We start from the raw sequence: 24,737 nt of genomic DNA on the forward strand, positions 1-24,737 counted from the left end.
TACAAAGGTACGGCTTCGAGTGTTTCGTTGGTTGGTTGCTTCCAATAGCACTGCGCTTTCGATCGTAGGGGTGAAGGACTGAGGTAGTGTTGGATATAGAAAGGGGAAGAAGTATTCTTGTATGTTTTTTGTTGTCTTGCCTTTGTTCTTGATATCATCCACTCACCCAAACCCCCTCCCCAATCCACAATGGGCTATGACGGCAGCGCTCTATCTTTGCCAGTGGGATTTCTTTCATGTACCGACTCCAGTCCTGTCTTTTCGAGTCTGCAGCCTGTTCGTCCGCTGGAGGGACCGTGGAATGTATTTTCCCGCGCCCATCGCGGCCGTGCGGAGTATACCGGAGCCTGCGCTTGAGCCCCAGCACGTCTTCGCCGCAAGATGCTCTTTGCTTTTCGTCTGACCAGTGCTGAGAAGAACGATAGTTTGTTCATAGTCTCAAACGATCGTCCAACCCCCCAACCCCGCAAAAAGCAAAAAAAAGCACCCAAAAAAGAACGCATCTTCCCGCCCCGGCATGCCGTCTTCCTCGCCTACCGTCCCCGGTCTGACGAGCGGCGAGTCTTCGTCCGTCTCCTCAGATACCAGCATCAGTTCCAGCGGGACTGGCGGCGCTGCTCGTGAAGAAGAAACTGGGATACCCGTAGGACCAGGAGAGACCGAGACAAGAACAGGGACAGGATCGCGCAATCAAAACGGCAGTCGACGACAGAGCCAGCGACAGAGTGTGGATAGAGAGAGGGTACCGGTGACAGTGACGTCGACGCCAACATCGGTCATATCTGGTCGCACTGGGTCTCGGTCTCGCGCAAGTATACACGCAGAAGGGACCGCTCCATCGCGCGCCTCGATTTCGTCCTGGAGTACCGGCGGCCCGTCCATTTCCTCCGTACCATCGCAACCAGCCACACACGAAGATGAAGGCGGCGATGGTGATCAGGACGCAGGCGCAGATGCGGTCGATACCCGCATTTACACTTGTCTCTTCCACATGCTGGACTGTCATGAATCCTTCGCGGATGAGAATAACTGGCGCACGCATGTCCTGAGCCACTTCCGTACACATCCAACCCCGCGCACAGCTCGATGCCCCCTCTGTCCGAACAAGTTCGTCGACGGCCATCCGCACCCGCTCTCCTCACCGATACCGGGCGAGAAGGACGAGAAAGAGGCCGCTGCCTCGACCGAAGCCGCAGCCGCAGCCGCAGCCGCAGCAGACGATGACCTCAACTCCCGCACCACAATCCGGCGCGTGGACTCAGGCACAGATGTCCGTGACGACGGACCTTATACGGGACTAGACCTGGATGCGGACGACGAGCACGGGAATGACACCAGCTCAGCCTGGAATAGACTTCTTCAACATGTCGGAGGGCACTATCGCGCCGGCCAGACGCTGGCCGGGTCACGGCCGGACTTTGAACTCATGCGATATCTGTATGGGAGGCGGATTATCTCTGACGCGCAGTTCAAGGCGATGCAGCTTGCGCCGGCGCCGTCGAGCCCTGCCTATCATGCTTCGCAGGATGGGGTGAGGGCTAGTATTGGGTCGTCGGATGAGCCGTATTGTGCGCCTTATAGTCGGCGGAGGGAGGAGAGGATGCGGGGCCAGCAGAAGGGGGTCAGTGTTGGTGTTGTTTGATGTGTGTGTTTGTCTGCTGTTGTCGTTGTTCTTGGCTCGGTGATATCCCCCTGTCGTTGCGTTTCGTTTTGCTCGAGTCGATTTGTTGGATAGTTTGTATGTTATAGTAGGTCTTTTTATCTCTTGATTCGTAGATGTTGTACAATGTTGGCTTGTTTTGTCGGTCGTTGCGTTGTCGTCCTGGTAGATAGATTTCCGATCTTTTGAGTTGTGTTGTCGCGTTGAATGTACCATGTTCGTCGTTTCGAAAGGCCATGGAAGTCTGGTGGAACGTCGTTGGATAGGATGCCTGCCGAATCAGGCGGTTTCGGTCTAATTATCGGCCATGAGCATGCCACTTGGCGTATAGGACTGTAAATCTGGTATCAGGAAGGATACGACAGGCTAGATCCAGAAGCAGCGCAGATGATACTAATCATCTTCCCAACAGTCGGAGTTGAGACGCCACAGCCCTGCTGGGGAGAGAGGCATGGGCGAGGGAAAAAGACAGATAAAGGCGCATCTCGCGGACTCAATGCCCGGCGAGGTCCCGAATATAGCAAGCATCAGTGGCTATTGCAGGCAGGAAGGAAGGTCAGAATGCGCATGGAGAAGCTGGAAAGGACAAACGGTGAGGCGGGCTCTCCCGCCTCGCAATTGATAGATCGCATTCCGATTCCGCCTTGGTGTCCACTTGCGCCGCATGCCGAGCTGGTCGTGCTAATTGAGTAGATTCGGTTCATTGGTGTACTTGGCCGAGTCGACGTCCTCGAGAGGCGAGAGATAGTGGTATTTGCCTGTGTTGCTGGTTCCCTCCCTCGCACGCTGAGCTTTAAAACTTCGAACAACTCTTGGGTCGGCATACATGAGTGACATAAATCGTATTCAAATTGCACAGAAAATTCTCTTACGAAGGCATAGTGAAAAGTCTTGCCTTGTTGTGTTACTCTGTGGCCTTTTGTACGACATCGGAGTGTTTTCGTGGCTGCTGCATGAAGCTGCATAAACCTTCGATTCCAATTGACGATGCTGCAATCTTGCAGTATTCCCGAAGTCTCGATCGCCTGAATACTCCTATAAGCTAATATGCCATGATTCTTCTATACAAAGTCAATGCTTGGGCTTAGCTTGGGTCTTTCCCATACATCTCTGGAGACTATAGGAGCCATCGCTTGTCCAACCATACCGACATAACTATTTTGTAGTAGGTTTACAAATTGGACAGGGACCCGGGACCTCTGGAGGTTCGCGATTGGTCCAGTGTGATTCCTGCTGTCGAAGAATGCAGGTAGGGTTGGTGGTCGCACTTCGCAGATTACCAGCGCGCTGTGCACAGTTAACTTGAGTTTGGAGGGCGCAAGTTACGTCGTAAGACATTGATCGATAGACAATTGGTTCATCGGTCACTCTATTATAGTAAACTAGTCCCTCTCTTGGTGTTCGAGTCCTCTTGCCGCTATCATAGAGGCAGGAAGGCAGGAAGACCGGGAGAACTTAGTATGCTGTAGTGCTGCAGTGTGAAAACGAAGGGTTTACGACTCTTTACGCATTATCCTATGATACAATGTATGCAGACGTATTACTGGGTGAAGACGACTTGTTGATCGAAATCCTGCATTTCATAGTATGATTAAAAGCTGTGGACGAACACAGTGTGCTACATTAGTGTAGTATTGTGTGAAGTACTCTGAAGGCGAAAGCGAAAATGCCTCGAGGGCACGCAGCTGCTAATTTATTTTCGTATTCGCCATGTACAAACACCAGCAGTCTGTTACAAAACAAAAGTCCAGAAAGATGTCCATCCGCACTACACAGGCTCCCACAAGGGAAAGGGATTGATCAACCTCAAAGACGGAGAACAGACAAAATACGAGTTAAAAGTGATATCGAGCCAAAGCAAATCTAACGCCGGAGAATATGCCGCCAACGAAATTGATCCTTCCCATTTTGTCCTCCTGGAATGTGACACAACACCTCGCCGCATACGATAGGGCTATTTCCATGCGTTCAACCCTGCCCAAGGGTCGTTCGTTGCAGACGGCTGCTGGGATTGGGAAGGAGCCTTTTGGTGACCGAAGGATGGTCGACTCTGGGCATAACCACCAGGGCCAGATGGGTACGGACCGGTCGAAGGGGGGTAGCTAGGCTGCTGCGGCCGAGGAGGAGGCGGGGGAGGAATGTAGCCTTGCGGGGCAATGTACTGCGATTGAGGGGTAGGTACGGTAGCAGAAGGGGCAGGGCTGGCGCTGGTGTATCCACCATATGCAGTAGGCGTTTGAGAGAAGAATTGCTGGTTCGGAGGTGGCGAGACGGGTGTCCGGTAGGGGTAAGCCATCGGGTTGTACCCGTCAGAGAGAGGCGCAGCAGCACCCTGCTGGAATGGCTGGGTAGGCATATATCCTGGGTTGACGTGCATGCCATATTGGCCGTATGGCGCAGGGGAGTGCGATAGAGGAGCGCCATGTTGTGGTGCTCCGGGCATGGTTGGCGGATACCGCGGCGACATTCTGGCTTCCGGGCCAGTGGCCGAATACGAAGGAGTCTGAACAGGAGGCGGAGGTGATTTGGCGTTAGTGGGCGCTGGCGGTGCTGCTGCAGCGCCGGTGGAGGGCGAAGTCGACGATGGTTTGGGTTCCGTGGAAAGACGCTCCATCAGCTGCCGAAGCTTCTCTCGCTCACGATCCTCCTGCTCTGAGACACCACTTGCTTTGTCCCGTTCAATCTGACTTAGGAGCTGCGCACCTTCCGATCGACGATTGCTGATGAAAGTCTCGACGTTCTTCCGCAGGCTGTCCACGTTCTCGCCCATTTCCTTGTAGAAAGTGCGTGCTTGCACAATTCCCGACGACAGCCCATTGAAAGCCTCATAAATCTTCTTGTATCGCGCCATCACGGAGTTTCTCTGTCTCGTGATACCTTCGTACTTGGACTGCTCGGCCTGAACACGCTTGTCCTGAAGAAGGTCGGCATATGTCTTTGTCAATTCCTTCATCAGTGACGACTGCTTGTGATTGGCCTGCAGCAAGCGGTTCTGATGTGGGCGGAATTTTTCGAGCTCGGCTTCGAAGAGCTGGCTTTCCTGACCGGCGATAGATTTCTTATTTAGAATCAGAACGTTGGAGATATCATCATTGTGAACCTGGTATAGCGGTTAGCTGATAGCTAGGTGAATTTCCAACAAGAGTCAATACTGACCTTCTCTTTGAGATCCTTTAACACTTGAGAGCGTTCCCGTTTGACGAGATTAAGCTTCTTCAAAATCTCTTCTACGCGGTTGATTTGGTCGGAAACAGAAATGCCACCCTCATCAACGTCATCTAAGAGACTACCCTCGGCGGGGCTGGACACTCCATTTTTGCCCTTGGATTGCTTGGTTCCGGCCTTGACCATGGCCCGCTGGAAAAGAACATCGGCTTCATCAGTTTCCCCTGCAGATCGCATCTGATCGAAATCGCCTTCGTATTGTCGGAAGGTAGCAGATAGCTGAGTATCACTTGCACTAGCTTCGCTGATGGTATCCCGATATGCGCGGACGTCTCCTCGCAGAGTCGTGTTGAGGCGAGCACTGGGCTGTTGGCTCCAATCGGCCCCATACTTAGAGCGCATCTTTTCGCAGACACTCTCCTCGAGATCGAGCTGTTTGGAGCACCCATCCAATGCTGCTTGAACCTCAGCCTTTCGGTCTTGTAGTTCGTCGAATGCCTTATTGAATGGTTTATGACCACCGAGTTCTGAGCACCAGCGGCGGAACTCTTCATCCACTGTCATTTCTTGGTCCATGCCACCCTTTAAGATGTTGAGACTGCCAGGTAGCTTCAAATAGTCCAGGCTAGCAGCCATCTCCCCATTAGCGGTCTCTACCTTTTCGGTCTCCGCGCGGATTAGCTTGGCCTTCTCCTCATCATACAGACTGGCACTTTCGGTGACGGCCATGGGTACGAGTTTCTGGAAGATGTCGGGGCCAATGATGCGCTGAATGTCTTGGCCTTGGTAGAGCTCGCTAACCGGGATCGCCTTCGCAGCCGGGAGCTTGGCAACAGCCGAGAGACCTGCCTCGTTGGGAACTGGCTGGTGGTAGATGAAGTCGTTGTCCTTGGTCATCGAATTGAGCTGGGCCTGCACGTTCGCGTGGTGATGCTTGATGAGATCCATCAAGGTGCTACCGGCCTCGGCAGTAAGGTTGGATGTTGTGGGCGGCGAGGAGGGGAATCCTTTGGCGCAGCTCATTGCAGTAGACGATTGCTTGTCGGCAAGCTGAAGTCGCGCAATCGCAACACCATGAGAGCCGCTCTCAGAATCTGCGATAGCTTGGAAGTAGGAAGCCACTGAGCTCAGATGCGCCGTCTTCGCCTGGACTATGATTGACCAGACCTTGTCGAACACATTCTTGGTGACGAAGTCCTGCATTGTTTCGCCTGCCTGTGAGAACAGATAGGCAGACTGACTCGCCAGCTTCGCAAGAAAGCCGGGTTTCTTTCCATCTGCGACTTGTTTCTCGAGAAACACTTCCTGGGCCTGGGCGAGTGTAATATGGATGAGAGACTTGACGGTATCCCGGTTCAGATCGGTGGAGGGCGCGTGCAGGAAGTTCTCATTGATGTACGTGAACATCCCCGCAGATGCTTGGAAGGAGTGATATGCTGTCTTGAGCCCGGCATCCTCGGCGCGATTCTGATCGGCGGCATGACAAGAGAGGACGGCGGAGATGTTGAAGATAATGGACGCTTTCTCGTAGGCTAGGGAGTATTGAGAGGTAGGTTTGTGGGTGAATGCGTCGTACCTAGAGTGATTCCAATGTGTGAGTAGCGCAGCCCCTCGCGCAAGACAGGATCGGACTTACCATGTGAACGAGATCTTGATGTGGTTCTCGTCGACGGGGAATCGTAGATCCAAAAGCTCCAGCTGGCCATAGTATCGGTACAAGAGATCGCGGCCAGTTGCGCTGTCTTTACCGGCGCCTCTCATGTCCTGGCGAAGCCGATTAAGAGTCACGCATTCCTGTGCGTAGCGCTCGGGGTCCTCGCCATAGGTCTGTCGGATGTAATCCTTGAGGGGCTGGATCCAATCGATCTCGTTGGTCTGCTTCAGCGGACACGAGAGCATCGGTGACTGCACCATGATGGGATGGTCGTCTGGAGCAGGATGCTCCCATCCACGAGCGAAGGCTGAGCTGAGAGTGTGCGTGGGAGGAAGGGGGGTTGCTTGAACGATGCCTTGGAGGAGGCTGTGTGGGGTAAGGGAGGGCGGAAGGTCGGCGCCTGATCGCTAGTCGGTCAATGACGTCGGTCGGGTTAGATCGCCCGAGAGGTGCAGTCGAATCGAATTCCAGCGCGATGTCAGGTGGAAGAAGGGAAGAAGAAAAAGGAAGGCCGCGGTAGAAGGTGACAGGTGGGATGTGATGGTGACGGGCGAGGCGGGATTGGCAAAGGGCGCCAACCGCAGGCCAAAACAGCCGTGGGCGAATAGTCCGCAATCACGTACGAGAGGTCGCTTCCGATTACAGCCTATAAGCACACATGTACAGTGATACAGCTTATATTTAGCATACAGTGTATATGTGAATTTATTAATGATAATACAACAATGTTTACTAAGGCGCGAGTAATATCTTGTGAGTGCATGTTTAAATCACTTCTATCGGCTCATGCAGTTGATACCAGACCCGTGGCCTGTGAAGCCAGTCAACGGCCAAGCGGTTTCGATGCCTCAATATCTAGAAACGAAAAATAAGCTACCTTTTCTATGCTGAAACTGAGGAGCAGAGAGCTTGATGACAACCTAATACAAGAGTAAAAATACAGGTGTCTGCCTCACCCCCAACAAGGCAGAACAAGGTCCCCCCAGCTCGCCGGCGCTATGACATTTGAAGTAAATACAACCCAAAGATGAAGGTCTATAGAAGTACATGGAACATTTACAATGGTTTAACTCGATTTCTTCGAGTCGTCCTTGCCGGTTTCTTTCTTGTCGGCGTCTTTTGCGTCTTTGGTCTCAGGCTTGGAGGCATCACCGTTCTTGTCCATCAGCTTATGCCAGACAGACTTCAGAAATCCTTCATTTTTCGCCCCATCTCCGGTGGATTCAGCGTTCGATGGCGAGCTGTTCCTCAAGCAGTTAGCATTGCAACATGAGCAAGAAGGGAGGCGGATAATCTTACCTTTCCTTGCTGAAGTTCATTGTCCGACGCGCCGTTTTATCGTTCATCTCGTCAGCAAGAACCTCCAAAATGGTTCGCTGGTTACCCGTGAGGTACTTGGGCATCGCGACCTTGAACTCCACCTTCAAGTCACCGGTGGGCTGGATACGGGCGCGGGCACCACCAATCTTCTTCATGCCCATTCCCGTCAAGGTAATCCGATCACCGGTACCAGTACCAGTGGCCACCTTCACCTTGACCTCATTGTCGAGGGTAGGAATGGTCACTTCACCACCCAGCAGGGCAGTTGTGAGGGGAAGGGTCGCTGTGTAGAGAATGTCGTCGCCGGAACGACTGAAACGATGGTCAGGGGCAACCCGAATGGTCACATAGAGATCACCGCGCTGAGTGCGGGAGCCCGAAGGAGCGGCTGTTCCAGTTGGAGGAGCATCACCCTCACCCGTAACTCTCATTCGCATGCCGTTATCAACACCGGCAGGGATATCAACCTTGATAGTCTTGCGCTCTCGGACGACCCCGTTACCATGGCAGGTTCCGCACTCAGAACCACGAGGGACAGTCATGCCAGCTCCTCCACAGGCATCACATGTTGCTGCGACCTGGAAGCCACCCTGCATGAGATGAACCCGTGTACCGGTTCCATTGCACTGGCGGCACTGGGACTTTTTAGCGCCGGACTTCAGGCCATCACCAGAGCAGGTTCCACACTGTGTCAAGGGGGTGATGACAATATCCTTCGAGGTACCCTTAGCCGCATCCATGAAAGAGATGTTGCTCTGCACTTCGATGTCTTCGCCCACAAGGATTTGCTCCTGGAATGGGTTGCGGCGGCCGCGAGGACCCCGACGAGCCCCTCCAGTAAAGGCACCGAAAAGATCCTCAAAGTTGATATCCTGGGCAAATCCACCTCCAAAACCACCACCTCCAAAGCCTCCCCCGAATCCATGGAAGCCACCGGCGCCTGCAAATGGGTTGCCTCCACTGGGATCAAATCCACCGTTCTGGTCAAAAGCAGCGGAGCCGAATCGATCGTAATTCTCGCGCTTCTTCGCATCGGACAACAACTCGTAGGCGGTCTGGGCTTCGGCAAACTTTTCTTTCGCATCCGGTTCTTTGTTTGTATCGGGGTGATACTTCTTGGCCATGCCATAGTACGCCTTCTTGATATCACCGGCCGAGGCCTTCTGGTCTACACCGAGGGTTTTGTAGGGATCGGCGATCGAAAGGGAAGCGGTAGAGTGGAAAGGCTATAATCAGTCAGTTATGAACATTGGATTGACATAAATTCTATGCCCGTTAAAGCATCAACAAGCCACCTACCCGAGTAACGAACGGATCGGAAGATTTTCTCTTGTATACTGCTTGACGGAGGCGTCTGGTGGGAGACGCGCACGATGCATGATAACTCCGCTTCTGACCGACCGAGCAGATGCTAGAGGCCGACGTTTGTGTGGAACATGTCGAGGGCGCCCGCAGCAGGCGCGCGGGGAGGGCCGCGGCCTTTGGGAATGCTGCGGATGGGTTCATGGATAGTAATACCCGGCCAGTGGTTGGGTAGTCGTCGTCGGGACCGTAATTCGGCGAGGCGAGCGGAATGAACAAGGAAATTGCAATGAGCGGAGTTTGAGGGAAAGAAGTTGAACGGAAAAGCCGAGCAAAACCAATGGCCTTTACACCAGTCCGTCGCTCGGTCGTCGCGAAGAAGCTTCTCGTCGGAGTTGATTGGAATCACGTGAACGCGCTATTCCTGGTAGGGAGATGATGTAATATAGCCGAATGCCGGGCCGGGGAACTCAGGAACTGGTATGGAGCAATTATAGACGACTAGATCTTGCAAAAAGCAATTCGTGCAGCAGCGAGAATGAAGGATAATCCGATTTGCAGAGCGAGAGTATTCTGCTTGCTACACTATCATAGGGTTATCTTAGAATTCGTGCCCTTATTGCTTAATTAAGTAGCCTTTTTATCACCACGCGGGCAGCGGGCTGATGGTAAACAGCATCGAGATCAAACCAAAGGCAAATATAATACCGGCAGAAGTGGAAGGGAAAAGGCTCTATGTGTTGCTTAGTGATTCGGATTGCAGCAAATATCTTAGGAATGCTGGGAGCAGGCACTGGGCGCTTTCCCTAGAGCGGAGTTACTATTACTAGTTTGGCGATCATGTATGTTGTCGAATTTAGGGCATTTAACACCGTGAAAAATGAGGCGGAAATCTCTTGAAAGTTCTCAATTTCGACAATTTGAATGTCATCCCTATTGCGGGGTCATTCGATTAGTACGTAGAGCGACAGTGGAGCCGTGATTATAGTACTATGCATCGTCTTTGCACGAATGCTCTGTTTCGCACCTAAACTGCCTTTCTCATTTATCTTTGCAGCTGCTAATATGTATCTATTTATTCATAGCTTAACGCAGAGATCAAAGCAATTTCTCAATCCATTACCATGCGCCCTAGTTAGATCTAACGGTAAGAACGAGGTCGCGTGGTGCGGGCAAGATAAGATCATTAGGGTTGTCGGAAGCTTCCAGAAGAAGAAGGCGGAAAAGCCGGATAATCTGATCTGCCGCTCCCGCAGAGGTGTGCCTAGCAAGAACACCTCTGGACCGAGCTCCGAAGGCGGCCTCACTAATCCTCCCACCTCTTCATTCCCTTCCCCCTTCTCCTTTCTTCTCTGGGAGCTCCGAGGCAGCTTTCTTGAGAAACATACTCTGCACGACCTCAATACCCGAATTACCATACCATTCTATCGACCGTTTATCGCCAGAGACTCGGATAGCATGCTCCGCAACGGCCGGACTCTCCCGTGGAGAGCTGCGCTCCACGGAGCACCTCGTCGTCTACTCCATCGTCCGTCCCACGCTGTCCTGAGGAACAATGCGATTGCCCGGTCAGCATTGAACTCGAGCCACCTCAGCCAACCTTTGCCTTTCGCGCCCCGCACGTTTTCCTCAAGCTCTATTCGTCGGAAAGAGAAACCACCATCAGACGATCCAAAAGATGACATTGAACAGAAGCCGGAAGATGAAACGAATCAAGATACCCAAGAGACAAAGGCAAACGATAAAGCCCCCGAGTCGCGGAAGAAGTCTCTCGACTCCGGGAAGGCACCTGAGCAATCAGGGTCCGCGCGGAGAAAAGACCGAACGTCTAGCGACAAGGAACAACGTGCGCTAGAAGAGGAATCGAAGAAGGAGGCCAATGTCTCTGATGGCAAGAATTATTCCAACAAATCTCCATCTCCTATTCCGCCTAGCAATGGCCAGAACGATGCCAAGCAAAGTGCCGCGAGCAATGGCGGTTCTGGTGGCCAGGACGACGGCGGGAAGAAGGGGAAAAAGGGAGACAAGTCTTTGCAGAAACCAGCCGTTCCAGAAGTATACCCTCAAGTCATGGCCATCCCTATCGCCAAGCGTCCTCTCTTCCCCGGCTTTTACAAAGCGATTACCATCCGAGACCCGAACGTGGCCATCGCAATCCAGGATATGATGAAGCGTGGCCAGCCTTATGTCGGTGCTTTTCTGTTTAAGGACGATAATGCAGATGGCGACGTCATCGAAAACATGGACGACGTCTATGGTACCGGTGTCTTTGCCCAAATCACTGCAGCCTACCCACTCCGCGGGGAAAATGTCACTGGTGTTACGGCAGTGCTCTACCCGCACCGGCGCATCAAGGTCTCGGAGCTGATTCCACCCACCGCCTCTAAGAAGGATGCGGAGGGCGTGGAGCAGGAGACTGATCAGCGCGGTGATGTCGTGGCTAGCTTTGAAGAAGGGGCCCCCGAGAATTCACCCAAGTATCACTACGAGCCCACCTCATTCCTTCGAAAATACCCAGTCAGCCTCGTCAACGTGGAAAATTTGGCCGACGAACCCTTGGACAAGAAGAGCCAAGTCATCCGTGCAGTCACTAGTGAGATTGTGAACGTGTGTAAGGAGATTGCTTCTCTGAATCCTTTGTTCCGCGACCAGATTTCGGCGTTCTATACCGATCAATTCCCAGGAAACCTGAGCGATGAGCCCGCCAAGCTGGCTGACTTTGCCGCTGCGGTTTCAGCCGGTGAATTGGAAGAGATGCAGGAAGTTCTGGAGATTATGAACGTCGAGAAGCGCCTGGAGAAAGCCCTTGTTGTCCTGAAGAAGGAGTTGATGAACGCGCAGCTGCAATCCAAGATCACCAAAGATGTGGAGGCCAAGATTCAAAAGCGCCAGCGTGAATATTGGCTCATGGAGCAGATGAAGGGCATCAAGAGGGAGCTTGGAATTGAGTCCGATGGCAAGGAAAAGCTGGTCGAGAAGTTTAAGGAGAAGGCCGACAAGCTTGCTATGCCCGAGGCCGTCAAGAAGGTGTTTGAGGAGGAACTCAACAAGCTGGCTCATCTCGAGCCGCAGGCCTCCGAGTTCAACGTCACTCGTAACTACCTGGACTGGTTGACCCAAATCCCGTGGGGCCAAAAGAGCGTCGAGAATTTCGGCATTAAGAATGCTGTCACTGTCCTCGATGAAGACCACTACGGCTTGAAAGACGTGAAGGATAGAATTCTCGAGTTCATTGCCGTCGGAAAGCTTCGTGGAACTGTGGAAGGAAAGATTCTTTGCTTTGTTGGACCCCCTGGTGTTGGTAAGACGAGCATCGGCAAGTCAATTGCACGCGCTCTCAACCGACAGTACTACCGTTTCTCTGTGGGTGGTCTGACCGACGTCGCCGAGATCAAGGGTCACCGTCGGACCTATGTCGGTGCTCTGCCAGGTCGAATCATCCAGGCACTCAAGAAATGTCAGACGGAGAACCCTCTCATTCTCATTGATGAGGTCGACAAGATTGGACGTGGTCATCAAGGTGACCCGTCATCTGCTTTGCTTGAACTGCTTGATCCTGAACAGAACTCTTCTTTTTTGGATCACTACATGGATGTCCCGGTGGACCTCTCCAAGGTTCTCTTCGTCTGCACGGCCAACCTCACGGATACCATTCCCCGGCCCCTGCTGGATCGGATGGAGCTGATTGAGCTTTCTGGTTATGTTGCAGATGAGAAGATGGCGATTGCTAAGCGATATCTCGCACCGGCCGCTAAGGAGCTGACTGGTCTGCAAGATGTCAATGTAAACGTCCAGGATGAGGCCATTGAAGAATTGATCAAGTCTTACTGCCGCGAGAGCGGTGTTCGCAACCTCAAGAAGCAGATTGAAAAAGTGTACCGCAAGGCCGCGTTCAAGATCATCGAGGATCTGGGCGAGGACGCCCTTCCCGAGGAGGAAGCTCTAACCGATGAGGGCAAGGCTGCCCAGGCCGAGTCTAAGGAGCATGAGTCCTCCGACCCTGCCGAAACTCCCCTTGAACCCGAGAAGTCCACCACCGAAACTCCCCGCCGCGGCCTCAAGGTGCCTGAAGAAGTGAGCCTCAACATCAGCAGGGAGAACCTGAAGGATTATGTCGGAGCCCCGGTTTTCACTGCCGACCGCTTGTACGACCAATTCCCTCCTGGTGTTACCATGGGTCTCGCATGGACCAGTATGGGTGGCGCGGCCCTCTACGTCGAATGCATTCTGGAGAATGTCCTCAGCCACCGATCCCGGCCCGGCCTGGAGATCACCGGAAACCTCCAGAATGTGATGAAGGAGTCGTCGCACATCGCGTATTCCTTTGCCAAGTCTTTCATGGTCAAGAAATTCCCCGAGAACGAGTTCTTCGAGAAGGCCAAGATTCATCTCCACTGCCCCGAGGGAGCCGTCCCCAAAGATGGTAAGTTCGCACTCTAATAACATTCTCCTTCTAGCTGCTCATCAGTTATCCACAGGTCCCTCGGCTGGTATCACCATGGCCAGTTCGCTGTTGTCTCTGGCCACCAACCACTCCCTCGATCCCACCGTCGCCATGACTGGTGAGTTGACTGTGACCGGCAAGGTGATGCGCATTGGCGGTCTTCGTGAGAAGACGGTGGCCGCTCGTCGGGCCGGTGCTAACAAGATCATCTTCCCTGCGGACAACCTGTCCGACTGGCTGGAGCTGCCCGAAGTAAGTTCGAACAACCACCCCCCTGCCTCAACTCCCCAGCGCCGAACCCTGGCTCACATTTTGCCATTTAGAACATCAAGAAGGGCATTGAGGGCCACCCAGTGTCCTGGTACTCCCAGGTCTTCGACCTTCTCTTTTCCGATCTGGACCACGACGGCGCCCGCCAGGTCTGGCAGAAGACGCTGGCCAAGCCCGAGGGTAAGCAGGGCGAGCACGAGAGTGATGAGTGAAGGCTACCATGAGGTTTTTTTTTGGTACATATGTGTGATTTATTCTGTACAATTTTGACGTTCTGGGATGTACATGGCGTCTCACGTTCTCTTCCACTATGGAATGCATGGACTGGAGTTGTGGGTAGACGCGTGTCTGTTTGATTACTAGCAAGGAGCCTCCAAAGCCCACCATTTCACTCCACTCCGAGGGCCGCATCGTCGACACCTTCAATGATTACTATTATCCTTCAATTTTCTTCTTTTTGCCCTTCCGACCTGACATGGTATGCTTGTAGTATAAAACCATGATGTATATGCAATGGTCTGGTGCCGTATGTACGGTCGATGTAGTGCCCGGCCGATCCCCGTTGAGCCTCCCAATCAGGCATGAGTTGTCAGGCCGCAACGCATCCTCGCTTTTTATTTTTTTATCTGTGCGCGCTGGATGAATCATATCCTTAGAACTTCTTTTTTTTTTTTTGGTCTTTTTTTCCCCTTCAACGCATCCCTGCTAAAGAAGAAAAAAGGAAAGAAAAAAAAAAAGAAGTTGCTTGATTGCTCCTGCAGCATCCTTTTGTTCGTTGTGAGACATCAGGAGACTTGCAGTGGATCATCAGCGCACCATCCCAACGCAACTTTTTTGCGCCATTATTCTCGGCCTTGACCTCGAGCTTTCAGGGGACGGTGTTCCCTGACCGACTTCTGCTGTCTGCACCGCCTTTCTCCATGCTCATCTCGTCACGGACCAGCCTCCCAGCCACCGCGCCTCTTGCAGCCCGACGTTGTGTGACACGTTTGAATTTTGATCCGGACCTCAACGCCAACCCTTATCCCTTCTTCAGTTGACCCCAGGGGACTTCGCGAATCCAAGGGGCACGCTCTCGAAAATATTCCGCTGGTTACTCACTGACCTCTTGTTGAACCTGGGACCTGGGACACTTGGGGGGAACAACCACCTGTGTGGGTGCCGGGCTTCACCAAGGTCTTTTTTATTTCTCTCTGCCGCCACTAGAAAGGCTTCTCGAGCCCGGCTCACTTCTTATGGCCAGCGGACATCTCGAGCTGTTCGAGTCGGAACTTGGACGACAGAGCAACTACGTGCCGTATGGCCATCTCTCTTGCAAACAGCAGCTGTAGCCCAACGCGACTGGGTCTACTTCTAGACGAGAAAGGGTCTCAGAAGAAGCAGAGCATGTGGCATCGATTGGGCCTGCGACGATGGCTGGGCCGCGACGATCGAGACTCTCCGGAGAACCAGCACGACCAATCTTCCCCCCACAGCCGCGCCGCCTCCGTAGACAGCAACCCGCGCGCCAGACATGATAACCTGACCCGCCGGCTGTCCCGCCGGGTGGGCGTTGGTCTGCCGCGGTCGACGGCTTCCAAGCGCCAAAATCCCGAGCGTCGCGACCGCCTGGCACCTCTCGAGCCCGACCACCGTCGCGCCCAGTCCGCCGACCGCAGTCCCTCCAGCGGGCAACGATCCCAGTCCCCACTGCCTCCGTCGGGCCCACGACTCTCCGCGCCAGAGGTTCAGTGGCTCGGCCCGACGCCCACAACCACGGTTGACGAGCCCCTCGATCCCTTCGAATCCCGCGAGTCCCTCGGGACACACCCAGAGAGCGTCCCCCAGGCAGACTGGGAGGCCAACCTGCCAACCGAGTCCCCTGAGGCGGAAGTGCCGGCGTTGACGCCCGCACCGGCCGAAATCGATATGGATCTGGAGAATCGATGGATCCTGAATCTGAGCATGCACTTCCGGGACCGGTCCGAGCGGGAGAAGTTCTTCATTACCTACGTGGAAAACCCCTATCAATGGCGACGAGTGACAATTTCGTGTGATTACCGGGATGCAGCCCCAGATTCGCTAGAGCAGGACCTCAAGGGACTCCGGTATCAACGAGACAAAAGTGCCCGCATTTACGAATCCATTCGCGAATCCCTCCCCGAAATCCAATTCTACGACACCGTGACGAACCTGAAAGTCGAGACGCGCGACGGCCGTCTTCATGTCCACGTCACAGAGGACGTGAACGAAACGATTCCCTACCCACCCATCTCCAGTGTCGGCCACCTCGCAGGCGCTCGCTGTGTCCCGGAAACCCTCCTCCAATTCGACTCGCATCTGTCCGGATTTGTCTACAAAGTACAGCACGATGGGCAGGACTTCATCAAAAAGGAAATCCCAGGGCCAGATACCGTTGATGAATTTCTCTATGAGATCAACGCTCTTCACGCTCTGAATGGCGCACCCAATGTGATACAGGTGGGAGGAATTGTGGTGGACGAGCACCATGAAAAAGTCAAAGGTCTGCTGATCAGCTATGCGGAAAAGGGTGCGCTGGTCGACATTCTGTACGAACAACGTGGACAAATTTCCTTCGCTAGACGGGAGCGGTGGGCCAAACAAATCGTCCAGGGTCTCTGTGAGATCCACGAATCGGGCTACGTCCAGGGCGATTTCACTTTGTCGAATATTGTGGTGGATGCGGACGACAACGCTCATATTATCGACATCAACCGCAGAGGCTGCCCTGTAGGATGGGAGCCCCCAGAGATTGCCGAGAAAATCGAAAGCAATCAACGGATCTCCATGTACATTGGTGTCAAAACAGACCTCTACCAACTCGGCATGACCCTCTGGGCGCTAGCGATGCAGGAGGATGAGCCTGAGCGACAGCCTCGACCGTTGTTCCTAGGACTTGATGTGGACGTCCCCGACTATTATCGACGCATAGTCGATATCTGCCTTAGCCCAACTCCCCGACACAGAATGGCTGCTAAAGAACTACTGTCGTTCTTCCCCTTGAACCTTTTCTCTCCTCAAGCCCCCCGACTTCGGAATCCAGCAATGCACCTTCTCGCCAAACACCAGAATGTCGGTCACCCGCCCGCGAGAGCCGCGCCTAACTCGTTTGCCCCTCTCGGCTCCTACAAGTATCCTAGTCCAGAGGGTATCTGCCCTCCTTTGTTTCACGACCACCCCGATCAAGGGAAACGATCCACCGTAACTCTGGCCGACTCAAATGACGCAGTCGCTTTCCCATCTCGGCATTCATCAGCATCGACTCTGAATCAACATGAATCCAACGGTCTGGACAGGTGCTGGGACGAGACTCCCCCATCTCCTACCTTCGACTCTAAACCCGACCTACCTACCGAACAACAAATACAAAATGCCGTACCTTCTGTGTGGGCAAATACTGTCAGCCCGGGATTTGATCCAAGGGCCACGGAATTGGAAGAATCTCGACCACAATCCTTTGAATCACGAACTGATTCCGATGAATCAGGTGGCTATCAACGTATCCCTGTCAGCAAAGAGGTACCAGCTGTGCCTACTCAACTAAAGGCCTCACATGATTATCTCAATTCAATTGCGGTCGATGAATCAGTACTGAATGAACCTGACCCTGTCTGTGATGAAATAGCTGAGTCAGTTAGCGAGAAGAGTCACGTCTGTATCGCGGATTCTCAAAACCCCAAGGTTACTGATTCGGCAACCTCGCTTTTTCTCTCGGTCCTGCCTATCAATCCTGCCCTTTCCAAGCGCAAGTCATTCCCGCCGGATCTGAAAAGCATCCAATACCCCAGCGTCTCCTCTAGCCAGCCCGAACCGGCACCCCTTCGACTGGTATCTTTGCTTGCCGAGTCTCGACTTCCCATCAATCCTGCTGTGGTTCCTGCTGTGACTTCCTCTGTTGTTTTACCCAACCAGGAACCTTCCACTGCGGGATCAAAGACTCCCACGTCTTTTAACTCATCTTCGGCTCAGATTGAAGCTGCACCCTGTGGAGTGAATTCGCTCCTCTCAGAGTCACAGTTGCCTATCAATCCAGCTGTAGGCCCATCAGAACCCAGGTCCTCCCTGCGGCCCTTAATGGGCAAGCTGGATCCTGTCACTCTTCCCGCTCGACGCGAGGTCCTGTTTGATCAATCGGCGTCTTTTCTTTCCGATTCCCGACTCCCTATCAACCCCGCGGTGGGAGGATCTTGCAACGAGCCCATCCCGCCGGTTTCAGCGGACAACCAGCATTCCGGCATATCTATCCCCCAGTCCGAGCCTGTCCACCATTGGATGGTCTCTCTCTCCGAGTCCAGGCTACCAATTAACCCTTCCTATAGAGGAAGACTCTCGACTCCCTTCTGAATTCCGTTCAAGCGTTCAAGCGCAAGGCTAGATTCCTTGAAGCCTTTTCTTTCCGGCGATATACACTCAGATCGTTTTTTTTCCGAAACAACCCCATTGCTTGGGGAGTATATGTTCGATACCCCGTTTCTTGATTGTACATTCACCCTCGTCACTGTTGCGTTCTAGCTGTGCTCTTCGGCGCAGGCCGGCGAACAATTGGCGTCCTAAAAGTCTTTTATTCATTTTTCTGACGGATTACCCTGAACATTGTTTTAATCTCTATTTATTCCTTTATCCAGCTCTATCAGTTACGTTTCTTACGGAGGCTTTGATTGTTTAGCGTTCTTCGAGGGTTATTTGAATGTATCTCAGCTCTAGCATTTCTTTTGGTCATGCTGGTTGTATTATTTCAATCGATTTTTGTCGCAATGCAATATTTTGAAGACTCCTTCAATCAAAGGCTAGAGATAGTCTAGTAGATCCTCTGGCTCCGTAATTCATCCTCGCAAACACGACATCAACGCTCTTGTCTTTACTTGACATATGACTCAAAGCTCGCCCGCCATGGATCGACACCGGCACCAAGCCCTCTTCCAATCAGTACAATCTTGCACTGGGTAGGCCCGTTCCCGTCGTTCTTAGCGGGTTCCGCATCTCTGATCTCAAAGACATCTCGCACAGCCTGGATGATGCAAGTTGACCCGTCCTCAAGTACAAGGATACCTTTCAGCCGATGAATCTCGAAGTCGCTAGGACGAGATTCTGGGGTAGATCCGGGGGTACTGGATAGGATGACTCCCAAAGGACTGAACGCAGCCATTCATCTACACGTATCACTTTGTCGGCAGCAATCGGAGGCATGGTGATAGCAACCGTAGAAATGGCCTGGGATCTTGGGTTTAGCTCTGAACGGAATTGAGAGACTGCTAACGGAAGACTTACCGGATCCATATGACTATGACCCTTCTTACTGAAATCCAAGTCTGCAAGATGGTCATAAGCGTGCAAATCCAGCACGACACCCTCAATCTGCGGTGTCCGACTGTGATCTGTGAGCTGGATCTTCGCCACGCTATTAATAGCCATGATGCGGTCCTTGATAGTCTCCAGTTCTTGAGCTGTTACAAGGTCCATTTTGTTCAGAATGATCACATCTGCATGGGAGATTTGCATATGCGCCATCGACAGCACAGGGCCGGAGCCGTGGCCGTCGTGCTCAGCATTATGGGCCTCGGCTTTCTGCTCCGGGGTTGGCTCATCGAGTAGATGCAGAATATTCTTTGCGTCAACCAGAGTTACGATGCCGTCCAGGTAGATGGAGCTACCAAGTCCTTCGTCCATCCAGAAGACTGGGGCGATGTTACCAGGGTCGGCGAGACCAGTTGTCTCGAGGAGAATGTAGTCGAAAGTTCCCTTACGCTCCATAAGGGATTCTAGGGCCATAACGCCCGTGTCTCTGGGAGAATGTCAGTGTATGTAATTACTTCGGAGTTCACAGTATAGCCATACTTAACTGAACAGCAGATGCAGCCGTTGCCGACTTCCATCCACTCGGTGACTTCTTGGCCGCCCTCGTTGACTGTCAGAGGTTTCTCGATGTCCGTTGCTGCAGAGTATTAGTGAATGTAAAAAGATAGTCGCTTCTCTATATATGAGCCTCACAGTCTCCGAATTCTGATTTCTCGTATGTTAGCATTTCATCTCAACAAATTTCATCCAAATCACGAACCATTCATGATCACGGCGATCTTCTTGCCATGCTTCTCAGTCAGGATATAGTTCAAAAGGGTGGTTTTACCCGCACCCAGATATCCTATAGCCTTTATATTAGTGATTTTTTTTTATAAGACTGAGATCTCTGTGGTCCACACCTGTCACGAGCGTGATGGGAACCCGAGTCGTCGGCTCTTCAATGGTGGAGGTATCTTGCTCTGCTGGCATAGCCGACACGTCGACCAGATCCGGCGGTGCCTCTTCATCTTCAAATTTTGTAGACATCGCAGATAATAAATATTCCCTGGCGTGTCCTGAGTTGCCTGCAAGTATCAGTCCGAGCAAAAGCCCGGCGGGTGTAGATGCGGCGGAGATGACGTTGTTACCAAAACCGGAAAGTAGGGCTTAGGGCATGGGTCGGTCATTTGTTGCTTGCGACGGCCTGGGCGACAACAGACCCAACACCATCTGGGACATGCTCACCTTGCTGTGATCGGCTGTCGAGGGCGCGAAGCCACCTTCCACTCTTTTAACGCTTTCGGTTTCTCTCCCTTTGTTTCGCGCCCCTTGTCCATCCGTTCTCCTCTTCAGCGACGCGCCATGACTTCCGCGGGAGCCTCTCCATCCAGCTCCCCACGCCTCCCCAGCCCTCCTCCTTTCACCGAAGTCCAGATTGCCCCCCAGTCGCCTTCCTTCGGCGAGACATTTGGCAAAGATGCAGAACAGCTTCTAGGAGGGTCAGCTTCCGATGATGGCTCGACGCGCAGGATCCGGCCTGGTACCAAAGCAGCTGACATGGCATCTGGACCGCCGCTGGTTCCGCTGTCGCAGGTAGGCTCATATAGTGCTGATCCCTCAGCCGCATCCTATCCTAACTTTTTCAAGCTCGATTCTCCTTTCCAGCTCCAGGAGCACCTGAAAGCCTTGTACCACCACTTCACCAAACCCGAAGGATCTGACACGGTAGTCCCAATCAACCGCCAAACTGCGATCCAACTTGCCCAACCGCCGGACGGAGTCGACCGATCTCTCTGGCTCTACGAACTCTGCCGCTTCCTCACTATGAAAGTTAATAATCTTATCATTGCGTTTTTCGCCGAGGACCCGCCTTGCTCGTCGCAGACTTGCCCCGAGATGCGCGCGTCGGAATGGCAATACCTCTGCGCTGTCCACGATCCTCCAAAATCTTGCTGCGCCATCGATTACTGCTGCCATACTCTTGACTGGGCCATGAATACCCTCACCTCGCCGAAATACTTCCCTAGCCGGCTGACGCTGGGTTCCGAGACCGCCGGTGGACCGCAAGCAAGCATGAGGAACTTGACCAACATCTTCCGCCGCTTGTACCGCATCTTCGCGCATGCTTGGTTCCAGCATCGGAATGTGTTCTGGGAGGTCGAGGGCAACGATGGCCTCTACATTTTCTTCAAGACTGTCTGCGATATGTTCAGTCTTATTCCGGAGGACAACTACACCATCCCTGCGGAAGCGGAAGGTATCGATGCTACCGAATCTCAAACGGCTGAACCAATTGAGGGCAAGCGCTTGACTATCTTGCGCAAGGAGGATGAGAACCCTTTCGGATCAATTGAAGGCCTGGACCCGTCCATCAGTACCGGTGCCACTACGCGACGACATAAGCATAGCCCATCTACAGGCTCACATGTCGGTACAATTACAGAGGCTGCCGAAGACTCGGAGGAATCCCCGCAAGCCTCCGCTCCTCTGCGAGAGGTCTTGAAGGATTCACCGGAGCCCCCGGTCGAACCTCGACCTCAATCCCCCGCAAACACCGAGATCACCCAGATCGGCCCCGAAGAGACCACTGAAGTGCCTAGTGGGGGTACCGAGCAATCTCCCGCACAAACTGAGCCGAATTCGAATGAAGCGCCTGTCGAGACCGCCGAACAGGCCGAAAGACCGGCTGAAATACGAGTGAAACCGGTAACCGAAACGCCCGCGCAGTCGGAGCAGTCTGAGGAATTGGAAAGCAACGATGCCAAAGTCTCAGAGTCCACTGAGAATGCACCCGAAGGCGACGACTTGACGACCTCATCTGCCGATCAAGAGACTAAAGAAGAGCCGGTGCAGGAGCCTGAGTCGAAGACGGAATCCTGAGCCGACCCTGGCTCTCCTGTTTAACTGTTCAAACATCTCGTTTCCCTTCTCATGTCCCATGTTTATCGAAATCTCTTATGCTTTACTCCGCGACGGATAACATTATTTCTTGTAATATAGCTCAGGATGTTTTTCATGGTCAATGTCAATGATACCCATTCTCCTGGCTCTCGTTTTATTTCAGGTCCTGTGGCAACCCTGCAATAGGATACGATTGTTATTGCACAGTCAGCTGGCATACACGCTATGAACGTCCATGCAAAATGATTGATGGTTTGTTGGTTCTATTCTTGTTTGTTTGGCGCAAGCCCCGAGTTAGTTGACTAGCTGCAGCTCGTGAAAGAAAGACCTTTATTTTTCTAAACTTTTTTCGTAATCTCATACTGCTTTCCGACATTGCGAATTCTTCGCAAACTTTCTTTGGAGCTGTCAATGTACCGTCCCCCCAGGGCCCACACTGTGGCATTCTATTTCTTGCTGACGAACCGAAATTAAAGCACGATGCAGTATCGGGTGGATCGCAGCTTCGCCACTTAGGCACGCAACTCGAACGAGTCTATGCTAGGACACGCTAGTCTGTATCTTGCTAGGTGCCTTTTCCCAGGGCTCTACTCGTAAACAGTAAATCCGATAATAATGTAACGTCGTGACTCGAATGACTCACGCAAATAGTTAACTAAGGCAATCCAAGATGACTAATTTCCAAATAACAGAAACAAAAGCATATAAGCTTTCAGTCCCCTGCAGGGACCCATTTTTGGTACCTAATAGCGTTCAAAGATTATTGCTGGACAAACCAGCCGGCTAAAATGCCCATCCACTACAATATCCACACAAAAGAACCGTACCTGCGCTTACCAGAACCCTTATCCAATATCATCATCACTCCCCACCGTCTGCACCAACTAGAAGAGACTATCGATGCAAAGGTCCCGCTACTCAATGACCCCATAATCTACCTCAATCTTACTGGTCCTCCGTACCCCTATCTCCGCGAGCATGAAGAAGAATGGGTAAAAATGAGGTGCGAAGCTGGAGCGCCAGTTCTCAATGCGCTGCGTGCGGAATTCGAGACATCAGTCAAGGAGCAACAGTTCTTTGATTTTTGTCCCTTTAGTGTTATTCGTGAGGTCACGGAGCAGGATCCTACGACTGGGGATCCGCTCAAGGATATCTTGATTGGTGATGTTGGGATAAGTCGGTATTCATTCTACGAGTATGAGCATGGTAGTGAGGAGAAGGCCGAGGCACAGCGATTGAACGATGAATTACCTGCTGGGGATGAGAGAATTGTTTGGCAGATCGGGGGTAAGCATCTTCCCTCTGCTCCAAGTACTAAGTATTTGTCTCTGATGGTTTCATTACAGATTTCATGGCGCCTTCTCACCACGGCCGGGGAATCATGACGCAGGCCATGCGAATGGTCCTCCAAGACTGGGGCGTCCCGCGCATGAACATTAAGCTACTCAAGGCTGGCGCTTTTGTTGAGAATATCGGTAGTATCAAGGTCTTTGAGAAAAATAACTTCAAAGTTGTCGGCACATTGAAGGATTGGGTGTCTATTTCCGAGAGCCGAGGTGGAGGAAGGAGGTCGCTTGTGCTTGTCAAATGGAAGGGCTTATAACCATGCCTTTTCTTGGTTGAATTTGCTAAATTTTACGCAAAGGGGGAGGGGATCATCTTGATCAAACATGCCATATACATAATGCGGGACTTCAAGTGTCAGAAGCTGTCGAGGATGCCCAGCTTTAGGCGGAATACATAGTCGTGCTCCGGGGTATCAAGCGGTCATTTTGGACCAAAAATAAAGTTTGGGCACCATATCTGTGAGATAGTCAACTTCGGGTAGCAATTGAAGCCCTTCTGAGGTGCAATTCAAAGCAATGTTTTAACGGCTTGGTATCAATTCTGGGCTTTGGTAGACACCGATAAGCGTCTTATCGGCAGCGCATCTCCAAGCCAAGCTGAACCTCAATCCGTTCGCTCTATTGACTCCCCATGTCCTCCAACTCTCCAGAGACCATGTCGGCGCTGAAAGGTGCCACCGCGCCAATTTATTTTGGCGCATTCTTGGTCACACCGCAGGTATCGCGCCCTTGCCTTATCCGTGCCCTATACAGGCAACATCCCACCCACCACTCCTTCGCAACTAATCAATCCCCAGGTCTTCTACCAAACCCCATTATCCTTCGCCCTCGTCAACCTGAAACCTATTCTCCCCGGCCATGTCCTTGTCTCGCCCCGCCGCGTTGTTCCCCGAGTTGCAGACCTCACCGCCGACGAGACAAGTGATTTGTTCCTGACCGTCCGTCGCGTGGGGCGAATTGTGGAAAGGGTATATGGCGCCTCCAGTCTCAATATCGCTATACAGGACGGCATTTATGCCGGGCAGAGTGTGCCGCATGTCCATGCGCACATTATCCCGCGCAAGCCGGCAGATCTGGACTACCGCGGAGGCACAGATGCCATCTACGATATGTTGGACGGGGAGGAAGGAGAGATCGGCAAAGCGTTCCGGGAGGCAGATACTAGCTCCGAACGCACGAAGAGAAGGACAAATTTCCCAGCCGTCGATGACGAAGCGCGCAAGCCGCGTGGGCCGGACGAGATGAAGGCCGAGGCGGAGATGCTGGCGCAAGAAATGGAGAAGGAGTCACTCGATTGAAGTGGATCGATGGTGTGATATACATTATTATAAGAGAGTGTACGATTGAATACAAAAGATTGCAAATAAAGCGTATTTGCCCAATTGTAAGAAACCATCA

At 52.6% G+C, this 24,737-nt stretch overlaps 9 protein-coding genes across 9 annotated transcripts; 6 read left to right on the forward strand and 3 right to left on the reverse strand.

Moving 5' to 3' along the window:
• Positions 1–517: 517 nt before the first annotated feature.
• N7532_000658 (uncharacterized protein) lies at positions 518–1,642 on the forward strand (the record flags this gene model as incomplete). The annotated part of the gene is made up of 1 exon (XM_056613162.1): positions 518–1,642. The coding sequence occupies one exon, from the start codon at positions 518–520 to the stop codon at positions 1,640–1,642; it is 1,125 nt and encodes a 374-aa protein (XP_056480386.1).
• Positions 1,643–3,614: 1,972 nt separating this feature from the next.
• Positions 3,615–6,739, reverse strand: bro1 (putative signal transduction protein BroA; the record flags this gene model as incomplete). Its single annotated transcript, XM_056613163.1, has 3 exons — positions 3,615–4,760; positions 4,817–6,401; positions 6,462–6,739. 3 exons carry the CDS (start codon positions 6,737–6,739, stop codon positions 3,615–3,617), a joined length of 3,009 nt encoding a protein of 1,002 aa, XP_056480387.1.
• An 806-nt stretch (positions 6,740–7,545) lies between these two features.
• N7532_000660 (putative mitochondrial DnaJ chaperone (Mdj1)) lies at positions 7,546–9,305 on the reverse strand (the record flags this gene model as incomplete). Its single annotated transcript, XM_056613164.1, has 3 exons — positions 7,546–7,720; positions 7,779–9,025; positions 9,099–9,305. The coding sequence occupies 3 exons, from the start codon at positions 9,303–9,305 to the stop codon at positions 7,546–7,548; spliced, it is 1,629 nt and encodes a 542-aa protein (XP_056480388.1).
• A 1,254-nt stretch (positions 9,306–10,559) lies between these two features.
• Positions 10,560–14,027, forward strand: N7532_000661 (endopeptidase La; the record flags this gene model as incomplete). The annotated part of the gene is made up of 3 exons (XM_056613165.1): positions 10,560–13,524; positions 13,580–13,797; positions 13,869–14,027. The coding sequence occupies 3 exons, from the start codon at positions 10,560–10,562 to the stop codon at positions 14,025–14,027; spliced, it is 3,342 nt and encodes a 1,113-aa protein (XP_056480389.1).
• A 1,087-nt stretch (positions 14,028–15,114) lies between these two features.
• N7532_000662 (protein kinase family protein) lies at positions 15,115–18,159 on the forward strand (the record flags this gene model as incomplete). Its single annotated transcript, XM_056613166.1, has 1 exon — positions 15,115–18,159. The coding sequence occupies one exon, from the start codon at positions 15,115–15,117 to the stop codon at positions 18,157–18,159; it is 3,045 nt and encodes a 1,014-aa protein (XP_056480390.1).
• A 514-nt stretch (positions 18,160–18,673) lies between these two features.
• Positions 18,674–20,139, reverse strand: N7532_000663 (CobW family GTP-binding protein; the record flags this gene model as incomplete). Its single annotated transcript, XM_056613167.1, has 7 exons — positions 18,674–18,903; positions 18,954–19,026; positions 19,084–19,597; positions 19,651–19,747; positions 19,804–19,815; positions 19,871–19,954; positions 20,013–20,139. 7 exons carry the CDS (start codon positions 20,137–20,139, stop codon positions 18,674–18,676), a joined length of 1,137 nt encoding a protein of 378 aa, XP_056480391.1.
• A 315-nt stretch (positions 20,140–20,454) lies between these two features.
• On the forward strand, positions 20,455–21,972 carry N7532_000664 (Mob1 family protein; the record flags this gene model as incomplete). The annotated part of the gene is made up of 1 exon (XM_056613168.1): positions 20,455–21,972. One exon carries the CDS (start codon positions 20,455–20,457, stop codon positions 21,970–21,972), a length of 1,518 nt encoding a protein of 505 aa, XP_056480392.1.
• An 809-nt stretch (positions 21,973–22,781) lies between these two features.
• N7532_000665 (GNAT family N-acetyltransferase) lies at positions 22,782–23,596 on the forward strand (the record flags this gene model as incomplete). Its single annotated transcript, XM_056613169.1, has 2 exons — positions 22,782–23,280; positions 23,340–23,596. The coding sequence occupies 2 exons, from the start codon at positions 22,782–22,784 to the stop codon at positions 23,594–23,596; spliced, it is 756 nt and encodes a 251-aa protein (XP_056480393.1).
• A 374-nt stretch (positions 23,597–23,970) lies between these two features.
• Positions 23,971–24,637, forward strand: N7532_000666 (HIT family protein; the record flags this gene model as incomplete). The annotated part of the gene is made up of 2 exons (XM_056613170.1): positions 23,971–24,057; positions 24,137–24,637. 2 exons carry the CDS (start codon positions 23,971–23,973, stop codon positions 24,635–24,637), a joined length of 588 nt encoding a protein of 195 aa, XP_056480394.1.
• Between the last annotated feature and the right edge of the window lie 100 nt (positions 24,638–24,737).

Source organism: Penicillium argentinense (assembly GCF_028826775.1).
Source record: "Penicillium argentinense strain IBT 30761 chromosome Unknown utg000001l_segment0_segment0, whole genome shotgun sequence".
In the NCBI taxonomy this organism is placed as follows: domain Eukaryota; kingdom Fungi; phylum Ascomycota; class Eurotiomycetes; order Eurotiales; family Aspergillaceae; genus Penicillium; species Penicillium argentinense.